We start from the raw sequence: 15,166 nt of genomic DNA on the forward strand, positions 1-15,166 counted from the left end.
AAGGGTAAGGTTAAAGAAGGAGATTTTTAAAAAAACTGATTTTAGAGAGAGAATCATCGGTGTGTTCTCTTGCATGCACTTAATAGTGTTTCCTGTATGTGCCCTAAGCAGGGCTCGGAGCTCCCAACCTCCTCGTGCCAGGACGACACTATTTACTGAGCCACCTGGCCAGGGCCTTTAGATTTTTAAAAAAAATACTTTTTTATTTATTCATTTCAGACGGAAGGGGGGAGAGAGAGGGAAGTAGGGGAGGAGCAGGAAGCATCAACTCCCATATGTGCCTTGACCAGGCAAGCTAGGGTTTTGAACTGGTGACCTCAGTGTTCCAGGTCAAGGCATTATCCATTGCGCCACTACAGGTCAGGCTAGATTTTTAACAAATGTAATTTTATAAAACAAAGCACTTTCATTGAAGATAGGTTAAAAAAACAAAGTGAAACGGGAAAAAAAAAGAGTGAAACTGCCTGATACTTAGCCATCTCAGGATAACCATGTTAACATTTTGGTATACGGTTCTTTCAGACTTTTATTTACTAACAGTCATTTTTTAAAGTGACATCAGACTGGGATAACTCCTGAAGACGTGGGTTAGTATGTCAGGAAGTTAAATACAGGGTGTCCTAGACAACGTACTGCGGAACAAAGCAGTGAGATCCAGCAGTGGCGCATGCCCAGGAGTGGGGAAGTGGGCTCTCCATGTCTGTGGGAGCTGCCTTTTCAGTCCGGGCAGCTGGAGGCCCTGCCAAGTCGGGTGCAGAGCTGACTCCTGAACGGCCTGCACCCCCCCCCCCCCCGCCTCGGCAGACAGAGATGCTTTCTTTAGTAAATAAGGTGGGGGGAGGCGGTGGGAATAAAGGGGTGGCAGCGGTGGGGACCAGAGCAGGCCTGTGGTGCCAGTTGCTTCAGCGGAGGGACCCTGGTCCAGAGAGCCACCCGGGAAGGGAAAGAGCTTGGAAAATTGGGTATTGTTCCGGAAGGTCTAAGCTGGAGAAGGACTGAGGTCAACTTTGGAGATGACTGACCACGGGTGATGGGGAAAGGTTAAGGCAGACAGTAGGATGTTAACAGTTAAGATTTCAGATGTGGACCGCTTCTGGATTGTGAGATTCAGCAGGTTTGGGAGGTGTTTGTTTGTTTTCAGATTTTATTTATTGATTTTTAGAAAGTGGAGAGAGAGAAAGGTGGGGTTGGGGAGCAGGAAGTATCAGCTCTCCTAATTGCTTCTCTGTGTGTCTTGACCAGACAGGCCTGGGGCTTTGAACCATTCCTGGTTGATGCCTTATCCACTGTGCCACCACAGGTCAGGCTGGGAATAAGGTTTTAAAATGAAGGGGGGAGGTTATAGGAGTTGAAGTGACCAGGGAACTTTGATTCTTGGTTTTTGGTTGAGTGGTCTTATGTGAGCATTGAAGAGGCTCTTCAGGAAATGGGGAGAGAGATTGATCAGGATGTGTGTATATGACAGATCTCAGTGACAAGGAGATGATGGATTTTTAGGTGTGTGAAAGGCCGTGATTTAGAAAGAGGACAGTAGGAAGATAAGAGGAGGTTTAGAAGGTGGGTTTGTAAGCTATAGGAAAGCATTTTGTTCTATGAAGAATATTGACAAGTATTTTTCTTATTTGAGTCAGACTGTGACGGCCTGAGCCTATAGGAATGTTTGTTTACATTGAAACAAAGTTCCACTGGGCACAGTGGAAACGGTTGGGAGGAAATTAGAGGATGGGAGGGTGGGTCATTGGGGAGGAAGCTCAGAGCTGAGTGAGGCTGAGGGTTGAGAGAATAGATGGCCTGAGGTGGGGGGTGTGAAAAGGAGAAAATTACTTCATCAACAGTCTAACAGAATGAGTTAGTTTACCCCCTTTACTTAAGAGAGTTATTATAATTTCACTATCTTGGCTTAATTTTTCTGATAATGGGAAAGAAAATGTGGTTTAATTTCCTTTAAAATTACAGATTTGTATTTTAAATATATAAGCAGTGATCATTTTAAAAAATAAGGTTAATGAGGTAAGTAAAAAGGAAAAGATAAACTTCAATATTTTTTGAATTCCCACTATCTAGGGACATCATTTTGGTATATATGTTTCTCTGGGCTTTTTCTCATCTAAACATATACATGTATTTAATTTTTTTTTCTTTTTCTTTTTTTTTCTTTTTGTATTTTTATGAAGCTGGAAACGGGGAGAGACAGTCAGACAGACTCCCGCATGCGCCGGACCGTGATCCACCTGACACGCCCACCAGGGGGCGAAGCTCTGCCCACCAGGGGGCGATGCTCTGCCCCTCCGGGGCGTCGCTCTGTTGCCGACCAGAGCCACTCTAGCGCCTGGGGCAGAGGCCAAGGAGCCATCCCCAGCGCCCGGGCCATCTTTGCTCCAATGGAGCCTCGGCTGCAGCTGCAGGAGGGGAAGAGAGAGACAGAGAGGAAGGAGAGGGGGAGGGGTGGAGAAGCAGATGGGTGCTTCTTCTGTGTGCCCTGGCCGGGAATCAAACTCGGGACTTCTGCACGCCAGGCCAACCCTCTACCCCTGAGCCAACCGGCCAGGGCCCATGTATTTAATTTTTGAAAATATCCTGAGTATATTGTAGTTGCCTGCTTTTTTTCCACATAACAATACCTAATAGATATCCTTTGTCAGAATAGGTAGATTGCTGCCATCATTTTTAGTTGTTAAAGTAATCCATTATAAGACTGTTCCGTATATTTATTTAATAATCTATTGGGCTTTTGAATACTTTCCATTTCTTTATTATAAATAAGGCTAGAAAGAAAACCTTGTATGTGCAGCTTGGCATGTTTCTCGGCTTCTTTCCTTGGGTATGATTCTAGGAGATTTCAAGGTCAACAGTGTCCTTTTTGGTTCAATTTCTTTTCTGTCTCTTTTCTCATAAGTTAGTATTTGAGAAATCCTCTTTGTAATATTTACTTTTGGGACATGTTTAAATATATTTGGTTTACCATATAAAATCAATGGGATTAGGCATATTATTGTTTGTAAGACAACAATTTCCCATTTTTGGTAGATATTTAATGATTTTTTTTCCCCAGGTAGGGAAGCCAAAAACATTCGCTTACAAATCTTTAGGTTATCTTCTCCCAAAGGGCTTGTATATTTAGGACTTAGGCAGTGGAATTGAGATAATTGTTAAAAAATTGTTTAAACTGTTAAGTTAATAACGTCTTCAAAATGCATGGAAATGATTAACACAGTTTTCTTTGATTACTTTTTTTCCAGGTGATTGATGGCAGGGGACATGGAAGGATTCTGTTCTTCCATCCATGACACCAGTGTCTCTGCTGGATTCAGAGCACTGTATGAGGAGGGACTGCTTCTTGATGTCACTCTGGTTATTGAAGATCATCAGTTCCAGGCCCATAAAGCACTCTTGGCCACCCAGAGTGATTACTTCAGAATAATGTTTACTGCAGACATGAGAGAGCGTGATCAGGACAAAATTCACTTAAAAGGTCTAACTGCTACTGGTTTCAGCCATGTCCTCCAGTTTATGTACTATGGGACTATAGAACTGAGTATGAATACTGTTCATGAGATTCTTCAGGCTGCCATGTATGTTCAGCTTATAGAAGTGGTGAAGTTCTGCTGCTCTTTCCTGTTAGCGAAAATCTGCTTAGAGAACTGTGCAGAAATCATGAGACTCTTAGATGATTTCGGTGTAAACATCGAGGGAGTCAGGGAGAAGCTGGAGTCCTTTCTGCTAGACAACTTTGTGCCACTCATGTCCAGGCCTGACTTCCTGTCTTATCTGAGTTTTGAGAAGCTCATGTCTTATTTGGATAATGATCATCTGAGCAGGTTCCCCGAGATAGAACTGTACGAGGCTGTGCAGTCTTGGCTGCGGCATGATAGAAGACGCTGGAGACATACCGATACCATTATTCAGAACATCAGGTTTTGTTTGATGACCCCATCCAGTGTTTTTGAGAAGGTTAGTGCCTTTGAAAGCAATAGCTAGTACTCATTCAGTTAAGGCAGTATATGTCTTTATAGATAAGTTTCCCAGTTTTAGTCAGGAGACAAGAAAGTGAATAGTTGATAAGAATAGTTTATGTCTAAGAAATCTCATTTGTTTTAGTGTGACAGAAGAACTAGGTAGGTAGTGGAGTGATTTCATTTTAAAAGTACTTTTAAAGTCGAAGCATAATTAATTATGTAGCCCAAACTATTTATTACAAGTTTGCTTTAGCTTTTTTTTCTTCACAGAGTAATTAAATCTGAACTGTGTGAGGCTAGTTCTCTCTTTTAAAAAATTAATTGAAGTAATACATACTGAAATTAGAGTTGAGAAATTTTATAGTTCTGAATGATATGCATTAATACAGTTTCATATTCCTCTAAAAAAATGTAAGAAAACATAAAATAGCTCTTGAAAACCAAGAGGTCCTAGTGGTCATTTTTCTCTTCTGCTCTTACCTAGCTCTGTTTCCCCCATTTCACTGTGCATACTAACTGAATTTAACCCTGAAAATGATGCTTATATCTAAAACCATTGTTTAGGCATTTCTAAACAAATAGATTATACATCCTCTATCTATATTGGTCAAACTGCACACTTTACCATGGAAAAGTTCTGCTGTCTTAAAAAGAGTGGTTCTCCAAAACAGCCTTGGCCTTTTTGCATGTAAGCATTTTTCATTTTTATACCAGAGTCTCACTTGTGATCCTTTCTTGCCCAAAGGAGAGACAGCAGTTTCAGTAATTGCTTAACTTAATTGGTTTCTAATCACATGGTTACCTCTGGGGCTCTGTTTATCTCTTGCATCTTTTCGTCTTTCTAGAAAGCGCACGGAAAGCTTTGGTGCACACCCTTAACGTTAAATAATTCTTTTTTTTTTTAAATAATTTTTAAGCTTTAGTTTCCAAGCCTGGTGATAAAAATATTTGTAAAAGAGGGTTGTTTACAGCATTTGAAATAAACAAATTTGCACCTTCAAATCACGCTCAGCAGCCTGGCATGTTCTTTTCCCTCTGAAATATCATTAATTGTTAATAGAGAACTCAGTTTTATGGGATTTTATCTTTAGTCTCAGGATATACTGATAAGGCAGAAATAATTGAAAAAGAATACATTTCTTAATTATTTTCAGTGATAACTAGCCCTTCACGAACTATATAAATCATTTGTCTAATATTTTTTTCCCTTCTCTTTTTATTGCTGTCTTTCCCTGGAGAATCCTGTTTTGTCTTTATACATTAAATACAAATGCTTTTCCACTACTAAAAGAAACAAAAACCCTCCAACTAGATGGAAGTACTTGTGAAATTAAAAATAAAATTTCCCCTCCTGTGGGAAAATATGATAGATAATTGATAGCAGTAAATGATTTTTAAGTGCTGAGCTGCAGAACCTTTTTATAGTCCAATTATCAGTTCCTGGTGGCCAACAGTGATAGTGGCTGCAAGTTAATACCAGCAGGTAGTTTTGTAAATTGTATAAAACACGCATTGTACCTTCTGGTGGGTTGTACGCACATACGGCGTAGGAGGCGATTATTACCTATGGGCCAGGTAATGGAAATCGCATCAGAATGAGAAAGTTAAGGCTTCCTTCCTGAGTTCATTTCTTAGGAAAACTTAATAAGGCTCTGGCCACAGAGAAATCTTTCAGTTTTATCTTAGCAATAATACTGGTAAGATAAATGGAAGGTAGTAAATGATTCTTGTTTTAGTGTGTGAGAGCTAATGTTATCGGGAATCTATGGCTTTCTGAATGTTGAGAAACTAGATTTGAGACTTCATCTCTAGTAATAAAACTTCAAAAACCAAATTAAAATGCAAAACTTCTTTAGGAAGTAAGAATTTGGACTATTTTACACCATAATACAGGGTGGGGCAAAAGTAGGTTTACAATTGTGAGGACACGAAGCAGTTTATTCTTGTATTACTATTATTGTATTATACAAACAACTGTAAAGCTACTTTTGCCAGCCCTGTATTTGAGAATAGGGTCCATCTATTTTCCCTGTGCTCAGCACACTGCAGTTCTCAAACAAGGCCGTTTTAATGTCCCTTATATTTGCCCAGGGCCAGAAAGGGCTCAGCAATGACGTTACGTCTGTGCTGGTTCTTGTTTAGAATGAGAACCTACGTGGTGAAAAGTATAGGCAGTTTTGGTTTGTATGTTTTTGAAGATTTTTTATTGATTGATTTTAGAGAGAGAGAAAAGGAGAGAGAGATTGATTTGTTGTACTTATCTCTGCATTAGTTGGTTGATTCTTGTATATGTGCTGGCTGGGCATTGAACCTGCAGCCTTGGCGTATCGGGACAATGCTCCAACCACCTGAGCTACCTGGTCAGGGCTTAATTTGTGGTTTTATCCTGCTTTCTGAAATTTAGAAAAATTGAATATTAATATGCCCTTTTTACGTTTGGCTTTAAAATTTTTAAAGCTTTATGAGACTTTTTAAACATACAGAAAAGCGGAAGGAACAGTGAAATGACACTCGGAAACAGCCTGTGGGTCTCTAGTTGTTCCCGTTCTGCCACACTGGCTTTAGCTAGCTCCACAGGTAGAGGGTTATATGCCTTTGTAAGATCTTTGGCTTTTACTAAACCATTTCGAAGAAAGTTGCAGACATAGTTCATGTCTAACCACTTCAGCAAGCATCTCGTCTCCCAAGAGTGAGGGTGTTCTCTACTTACCGTAATACTATTGTTAGAAATAACGGTTCCTTAATGTCATGTAATAGCCATTCCACTTTCTGGTTTTCTTACTTGTCCCTAAATGTCTTTTTTTAAGCCATTTTATGATTTAATGAAGGTTTGTGCAGTGCATTTGGTTATTATATCTCTTTTAATCTAGAATTGTTCTTTTTCTTATTCATGATGAGAATGTTCAAACATACAAAAATTCAAAGTTTTATAACGAACATTTGTATAGCTTTCACCTAGATTCAAGAACTGTTAACATTTTCCTATATGTGCTTTCTATAGATGTTTTAATGTTGCTTTTTATTGATTTTAGTGGGGGAGGGTGGGCAGGAACACCAACCTGTTCCCGTAGGTGCCCTGACTGGGGATCGAACTGGTTATCTTCTCCCTGAGGACATCTTATCCCTAAGTACCTAACATGCTACTCCTTTGGATAAAGACTTTTTCCACTCAAGTTCAATACCATTCCATTAGGAAAATTCACAATAAGACCCTAATATCATCTAATAGCTAGTCCATATTCGGATGTTCCCAGCTGTCGCAAATTGCCCTGGAATCTCATCATGGTGTATGCATTGCTTTTGGTTGCAATGCATATTCTTAATCTAAGACTCCCTCGCCTTTTGTTTGTTTGTTTGTTTGTTTGTTGGGGATAGATCATTAAATCTAAGTGTATTCCACATTCTGGTTTTATCAGATTATTTCCTTGTGTTGGTATTAACTTAGTTCCTCTATTCCTTATATTTCTTGTTAACACATCATTTAGCGTCATGTTTTTTCAGGAACAATTACAGGAAAATATTGTGCAATGTTAGAGTAAGTCTTGGAAAACCATTGAGCCGTTCTGATCAAACTTAGATTTTATCATTCATTTTTGTATTAGGAGCTTAACTAGCCCAATCCTTAAACTAAAATCATCAAGAATTTTATTTACACTATTTTGTTTTGTTCCTTTTAGATTTATGAAATTTCCCTCCTTTTAAAAAATATTTAAGAGCCACTCCATTTAATTTATTGGGATTAAAACTAGCTTAAGTGTCAAAATTAAAAGATTATTCATTCATATACAAAACTAGTGTATATCTGTGACTCTAGTACTGCAGTTTGCAATATGATGACATTGGAATAGTTTGAACCCAGGGCATCGTCAGTATAAATGTGCATAAGGTAAGAATTACTGTATCAGTGATCCCCTTCGAAATTGTAGTAATCATAATCATCAAATCTTTCAGTTTTTCAAAAGGAAAGATAACCTATTCTAAATCTTGAAAAAGTAAAACACATTTATTTAGCTTGTATTTAGGATTTTACAGTTGATTTTTCATTGGCCACTTATTAAGGAAGCAGAAATCAAAAAGGTTCAGAGAATTCAGAAAAATGGAGAAAACATTAGGAGCAAAATAATAATATAATAAGCAGAAGGTAAAATACTAAGGTTTTAGGCTTTAAAGTTTTAATTCTCAAATTTAAAATTTACCAGAAAATGTTACAAATGTCATAAGTAAATTTTGGTCATTCAGGTTAGTTTTCGGATTAAACCTTTGATTTGGCTTTCTTTCTGCCCTACCACCATATTTATAGATAAAATGAAAACATTTACATGATGGAGAGTATTTCCATTAATAGAAAATTTCTGCTGGCCCTGGCCAGATAGCTTGGTTGGTTGGAGTTTCATCACCGTGCACAGAGGTTGCTGGTTCGATTCCCGGTCAGGGCACATACAGCCACAGATCAATGTTCCTGTGTCTGTCTGTCTCTCTCCCTCTCCCTCTCTAAAAATCAATAAACTTAAAACTTTCTCCTAGGTTGTAAATTCTAAAACTTAGATGTACTAGATATTAATATAATCACAGAAGGTCTTATGTATTTTTAAAATTACATTATTTTCTACTTTTTAAGGTTGTGTGCTTGAATGTCCAGTGGTGCTTTATTATTCTTGCACCAAAATCAGAAGGAAATTACAGACTTTTAAAGCACACTTAATTTTAAATGAAATACTTTTCATTTAATAGAAAGGTTGAAAGGAAAAGAGACTAACCTAAATTGTGCTGAAACTTTAAAATTTTATTTTTTATAAAATCGATTTTAGAGAGACAGGAAGGGAGAGGGAGAGAGACAGACAGACAGACAGACACACATTCATTTGTTGTTCCACTTAGTTGTGCGTTCGTTGGTCACTTCCCTATGTGCCCTGGCTGAGGATCAAACCTGCAGCCTTGGTGTTTCTGGATGATGCTAACCGACAGAGCTAACTGGCCAGGGCTGTGTGGAAACTCTTACTAGGACATTGTCTTTTGGGGTCTTTTCCCTTGTCCCCATTTACTCTGGTCATTTGACTTCTGAAGTTTTTATTTTTTTTCTTTTTCTTTTTTTATTTTTTTAAATTATTTTTATTTATTCATTTTAGAGAAGAGAGAGAGAGAAAGAGAGAGAAGGGGGGAGGAGCAGGAAGCACCAACTCCCATATGTGCCTTGACCAGGCAAGCCCAGGGTTTTGAACTGGTGACTTCAGCGTTCCAGGTCAACGCTTTATCCACTGTGTCACCACAGGTCAGGCCTTCTGAAGTTTTTAGACTGGCCTGCTAGAAGAAAGGATGGGTAAGCCCTTATTAAATTTGTCTCAACTATTTGATATTTGGCTGCAATTAGAGTATTACCAAGGGGATTTATGCCTAGCAGGAACTGATATTTTTATAGCCTTCTTTCTGGTCATTAATTCAGTTTTTCAAGACTAAGGGATTAATTAAAGGCATCTTGCACCTAACTGTTTTGTTTCACATAAATCAATATAAGCTTCAGTTCTGAGCATGGTTTCACAAATAGACTTCTCATACCAGGTGGATGCTTTCCCAGTACAACATACAAAGACTGCCCCACATTTTACTGAGTACCAGAATTATCAAATGTACCGGCGGTTCCCAAAGATAGCATTTCTTTTAGCGCTAAAGCCGCATGGTAGTAACTGCTTTGTTTCTGGACATTTCTTTTGAGGAGATTGGACCATGGAGAAGGGTTGATAAAACCGACAGCCAGGACTTAGCTTTCCACATGACACCTTACACATTTCAAAAATACGGGTAGCATTTGGGGATGCAAAGAGGGTCAGACTGGAGACTTGTTCACTGCCCAACACCTGGGATCTTGTTCAGAGATTCCTCGCGCTCTGGTGAACCCCACTGAGAGAGGAGCTGATAAAAGGCATTTGTTTCATTGGTTTAGTATAAGTATATTGGTATATTCATTTTGAAAGGTAAAGCAGCTGCTAGTATCTTACACTGGCTGACTGAAAGCCTAAAATAATTTTCGACTGTGGCCAGTTTTAGATTTTTTAAGTTGCAGATTTTTAATCAAATAAAAGTAGTAAGCTCTGTGGAAATGCCTGTTTTAATTATGTTGCCAGTTCCATTTTAATTCTCTCAAAATTAAGAGTGTATATAGAAGTAACCTTTAAAGGTTAAACATTTAATAAATGGATTATGTAACATTTTGACAGTGAAGGGAGAAACGTGGAATTTTTGCTCAGTGGTAATGGCTAGCTATTATTTCTTTGACTTAATATGTATTTACAGGAATCACTTTTACAATAATTTCTCACATTTTCTCTTTTACATGCATATATACATGCACACATTTATATTAAAGCAAAAGAAGATTAAAGGGGGAAATGGCCAATTTTAAAATCACTTTTTAAGAGGTAATATTTGCTTTCATTTTGTATTTAGAATAAGACAAAATGCTTTTCATAATACAATTTTAAAGTATCAAAGCAAGAAAAGTGATAAAAAATGAATATATTCTTTCCAAGTTTTAAAACAAGACAGCTTTTTTAATCCTATGAAAGGATAAGAAAAGTAGTTCAGAACATGAAAGAAATGTCATTCTTTCCATATCTTTCTTTTGAGAGCACCTGATATTACAGATAGATTAACTGTTACATGAGGAGTGAACGATGGCAGAAATGCTTTCTCTATGAAAAGATGAGACACGTTTCTTTTTGGGTAGCTCCCTTCATGAATGCATTTTAAATGATTCCATTCACACAGAAGGAGTTCAGCCCCTCTGCCTTTTGTTTTGAAGCAGAGTATATCTGTAATTGCTTTGTGCAGGATTATCAGAGAAGCATTAATTCAGTTTCTATAATGGAAGAAGAAACTAGTGAATGCTTATAGATAGTACGTGGTTTAGAGGGAAACTGCAGTGATGCATAGCTCTGGGAAAAGCAAGGTATATCTAGAACTCCTGGCTTTGGCAGGGAGAAGTAGGAGCTAAATTTCTTTGGTTAGAAGATCTTTTATGGTATAGCCAGCTATCTCAGATGGACAACTTTCATTATCGGGTTTAGACATAGAACAGATCGGATACAGAGATGTAGCTAACAGAGTTGAAGTGCATCTTGGAAACTCTTTGGAACCCAGGTTTCAAAGGAGCACAATCGAATGAATGGAGAATAGGACAAAGGGACCCGAAGATTGGGTTTAATATAAAATGAAAGGAAAAAGTGCAAGAAGCAGTTAAACTGACCCAGTTTGGGATCTGTAAGAGCCTGGGTTGGAACTTGGATGGCTGTTATCGGCCATTCTCCTAGACTGTCATGTAACGCTGGTCCCCCTCTCCAGTGCTCCTGATAGGTGTTCTCACTTGGGCTGCACAGAGAAGAGACATACCGCATTTCCCATGTGTAAGACGCTCCCGTGTATAAGGCGCACCTGAAGTTTGGGGCCTGAAATTTGAAAAAAAATGTATTGCATAAAGTTATTGAACTCGTTTTATTAATAAAATTCATACAACTCCTCATCTGTATGAAAAAGCGGGAGATGCAAGTAAAAAAACCTATAACCACTGTGTAAGACGTACCCAGTTTTTAGACACCAAAGTTTTAGAAAACTGGTGTCTTATACATGGGGAAATACGGTAACATGCTCACTGACTCCAGAGGTAGGCAGTCCTGTCTCTGACTTACATACCCGTTTGTTTTTTGTTTTTTTTTTAAACTGTAGTTCCTGTAGAAGAGCTAAATACAGACCTATATGGAAACTAAAAAGGGCAAGTCCCCAGAAGCTCACTGATAAATGTCCACTTAGACATGTTTTCCCCTGCACATACTGCTGACTGTGTAAAACAGTTCCTTTTTATTTTTTGAGAAGATGCTATATGCTTCTCTGTAGTTTTTGTCATTTGACGTTTTGAATGTCTGCGTTAGTGCGTGTGGATGGACCTGCTCTATTGAATGGCTGCTGCACATAGTGCACAGGCAGTCCCCGGGCTACACATGAGAAGTTCTGCAGGTTTGTTCTTAAGAGGAATCTGTATAGAAGTTGAAACAGGGACATTTACCTATTAAATACAACTCAGCCAGATGTTTGTCTTAACATAGTATTTACTTTTACCTTTCTGCACATATAAACAAACACTTTCTAACACACCCTCACACAGTCTTGGATGATGCAGAAGATGACAGACTTGTTGGAGAGGATGGGACTGGTGTTAGGAGTTGGGCTGATTCTGCTGCTGGAGTCAGTGTCTTGAAATGGGCATCCAGGGAGGTTTGTGCAGTTTTTGTTGTTGTTTTTAATTTTTCTTGATTTTAGAGAGAGGAAGGGGGACTGAGACAGGAACACCGAGCTGGTCCTGTATATGCCTGGGGCGGAAATCGAACCAGCAACATCTGCACTTTGGGATGGTGCTCTAACCAGTGAACCTCCCAGCTAAGGCCAGAGCTGTTCTTTTTCTGTTCATCAATGGCCTGTAGCATCTCAGACCTTCAGTAATTTGTACGGTAAACTTCGGTGAGCCTCTCTGTATCAGGATTTTGCTCCTCTAACTTTGCCATTCCTGCTTCCATGAGACGAAAGAACCAGCTAAGTCTTTTGTAGAAAACTTTCTCGGTCCTAGAGTTTCCAGTCCCTGTTTTCTTCCCCAAATGCTGTCATCTGCTGCTCTAGTTCCATAAGGACTTCGTTGGTTAGTTTGCCATAGAGTCGAGTAACTCTATGATATCATTTTCACTGATGTCCCACTGCAATTGATTACCAATAGCCTTAATGGCACTCCGTTCATAGGTAAAAGTTGTAAGTCAGTCAGATGTTTATAACTCGGGGGCTTATTGTATACCAGGGTTTATTCAACCGATGTCTTATTGATAGGTATTTGAGTTGTTCCCAGTTTCTGTGGTCTTAAATAAAATATAATAATGCAGTGAATGTCCATTATCCTGACAGTTCTAATTACAAAGCTTTTTTTTTTTTGTACTGGCCTAAAATCTTCTTTTAACTTCCACTATTTTTTTTGTGTGTGTGACAGAGACAGAGAGAGGGACAGATAGGGACAGACAGACAGGAAGGGAGAGAAATGAGAAACATCAATTCTTTGTTGCAGCACCTAGTTGTTCATTGATTGCTTTCCCATATGTGCCTTGACTGGGGGCTACAGCGGACCGAGTGACCCCTTGCTCAAGCTGGTGAGCTTTGCTCAAAGCAGATGAGCCCGCACTCAAGCTGGCATCCTCGGGGTTTCGAACCTGGGTCCTCTGCGTCCTAGTCTGACGTTCTATCCACTGCACCACTGCCTAGTCAGGATAACTTCCACTTACTGATCCTAAGAACAGTTGCCATCTTCAGGCACGGTCTGCTTTGCCGATGTCTAAAGTGTAGTGATGAAACTGAACACTGTCTTAGTTGTGGTTTCACCCCAATGGGAGTGTGGGATTGTCTATTCTTGTAATTCCATCCGTGACTCTCCAGACTGTCATACCACACATTGTTAGTTCAGATTGAGAATAGTCAGTTAAAGCTTGACATGTCGAGTTCGGGGATTCACAGTGTATCTGATAAAAGCTGTGGACTTCTCACCACTTTGCCCTGGCCCTCAAATGCATTAACACAATTACTGCTGCAGTGTCAGGTGGTTCATGGGTCTTCAGTGTTTCTCGTTTCTTTATGATTAGATTTTGTTGATTACTTTGCCGAAGTTATAGGCTCTCTCATTCTCTGCCAGTGCTGTCACATTAAAAAATTAAACCGGAAACAGTCAGTCTTGGTATTACTTGGTGAGGTCATGCTGTCTCTTAGTGTGTAGCACTTTCTTATTTGCAAGTGCTATTTTTTTTTTTTTTAAATCTAGGATCAGCCTCAAGCTAACCAGTCTGTAGTTGAGAAATCTGTCTGGCTTCTAGTCCTCTCCCATTCTTTGTGATTCCAAACAGATTGCAGAAAGCAATTAAGCCGCCTTATCTGTGAAGCCTCTCAGGATCCTCTGATGTGATTTGTGAGATCAAATGACTTGAACTCAGTGAGGATATCTAGTTGGTTTTTCTTTTTATTTTTTTTCTCAGCCATCTTGGATTTAAGTTTCTTCTTAGTCATTGTATTTGATCTTCAGATTGGAAAGAATAAAACATTCTTAGCTGAGAATGGAAATAAAATAGGAGTAAGGCTGTTTGTCTTTGTGAATATTACATTAACCACCTCATCCAGGAAAGACTTCTGTTTTTCCTCTTCTTCTTTTTACTTTAACCTCTAAAATGCCATTTATTCACTGTCTGGCTCTTTATATAAAGTCACAGTTCATTCAGAGGCTTTAGCCTTGTTCACAGTATTCTTACAGCCTGTTTTGGTTTTTTGCCCCATCTGTTGTAAGTGGTTCTTTAACATGAGTTCCAAAAGCTCTCCAAAAGCTCTCCGTGCAGCACACAGGTCTTCGAGCTCCTTTCCCGTTTCTTCCCCTCAGCAGTATGTTTGGCAGTAACGCAGTCAACATAATGCTTTCGAGAGCCTCTAAGCTTTTGAGAGCCTCTACACAGTTTCTGATCTTGGAATTGATTGTAGTTTTTCTATGAAAAAGTTGAAATCTCCTTGTCTACTACGTGCACCATTCCTCTTTCTTTCTTGATCTCCAAACAACACGGTTACTTTCTCTAAAGCTTCCTTTTACTTCTATGTAAACCAATCATGTTTTACTGGGGAGGGTTAGATCCAGAATTACAGTTTCCCTTATTTTTCCTCTACTTTCTGAAAGACTGAATTTTTACACAGACTGAAAGCATATCATCAGAAGCTGAGTGACACTTTCACATGTGTCCCTTGGTCAGTAATAACAGCTAGTCTCTGCTATTATTTTTTTGTACAGTGCTACATGAAAGGCACCGTACTGAGGCGTCCTTGTGTAGGTTATCTTGCTTGTCTCCTACCGTAGGGTTATGAGGCACAGGTACTATTGTTACACAATACAAATGAGGAAGCAGGCCTACTGATGTTGAATTACTTGCCCAAGATTGCATGGCTCCTGAGTGCCAAAGTCGGATATTTCCTAAATCCGATTCTTAATCACCAGACTGGGCTGTTTGACATGGGGCTTAATTACTATGCTGGACAAGATTCTATTACTTCAAAACCTGTGTAGCACTCAGATCACTGGCTGTGCACAGTAGGCACTTAAATATTTAATTTGAGGTTTGTTTCTTGTTGATTTCCAGGGTATTAATTGTCTTTTAGCT

At 39.0% G+C, this 15,166-nt stretch overlaps 1 protein-coding gene across 4 annotated transcripts in view; it reads left to right on the forward strand.

The window, feature by feature from the left end:
- Positions 1-15,166, forward strand: part of KLHL15 (kelch like family member 15) — a 35,780-nt gene that overhangs the window by 14,192 nt on the left and 6,422 nt on the right. For 3 of the 4 annotated variants that reach the window (XM_066248893.1, XM_066248892.1, XM_066248894.1), the window contains one exon: positions 3,240-3,951. The exons of the other annotated variant lie outside the window; for it this stretch is intronic. In XM_066248893.1, coding sequence (XP_066104990.1) covers positions 3,247-3,951 — 705 coding nt within the window. In that variant the 5' untranslated portion in view covers positions 3,240-3,246. The remainder of the gene's footprint in view (positions 1-3,239; positions 3,952-15,166) is intronic. 4 annotated transcript variants of the gene reach the window in all.

The sequence above is a fragment of the Saccopteryx bilineata genome, chromosome X (assembly GCF_036850765.1).
Source record: "Saccopteryx bilineata isolate mSacBil1 chromosome X, mSacBil1_pri_phased_curated, whole genome shotgun sequence".
In the NCBI taxonomy this organism is placed as follows: domain Eukaryota; kingdom Metazoa; phylum Chordata; class Mammalia; order Chiroptera; family Emballonuridae; genus Saccopteryx; species Saccopteryx bilineata.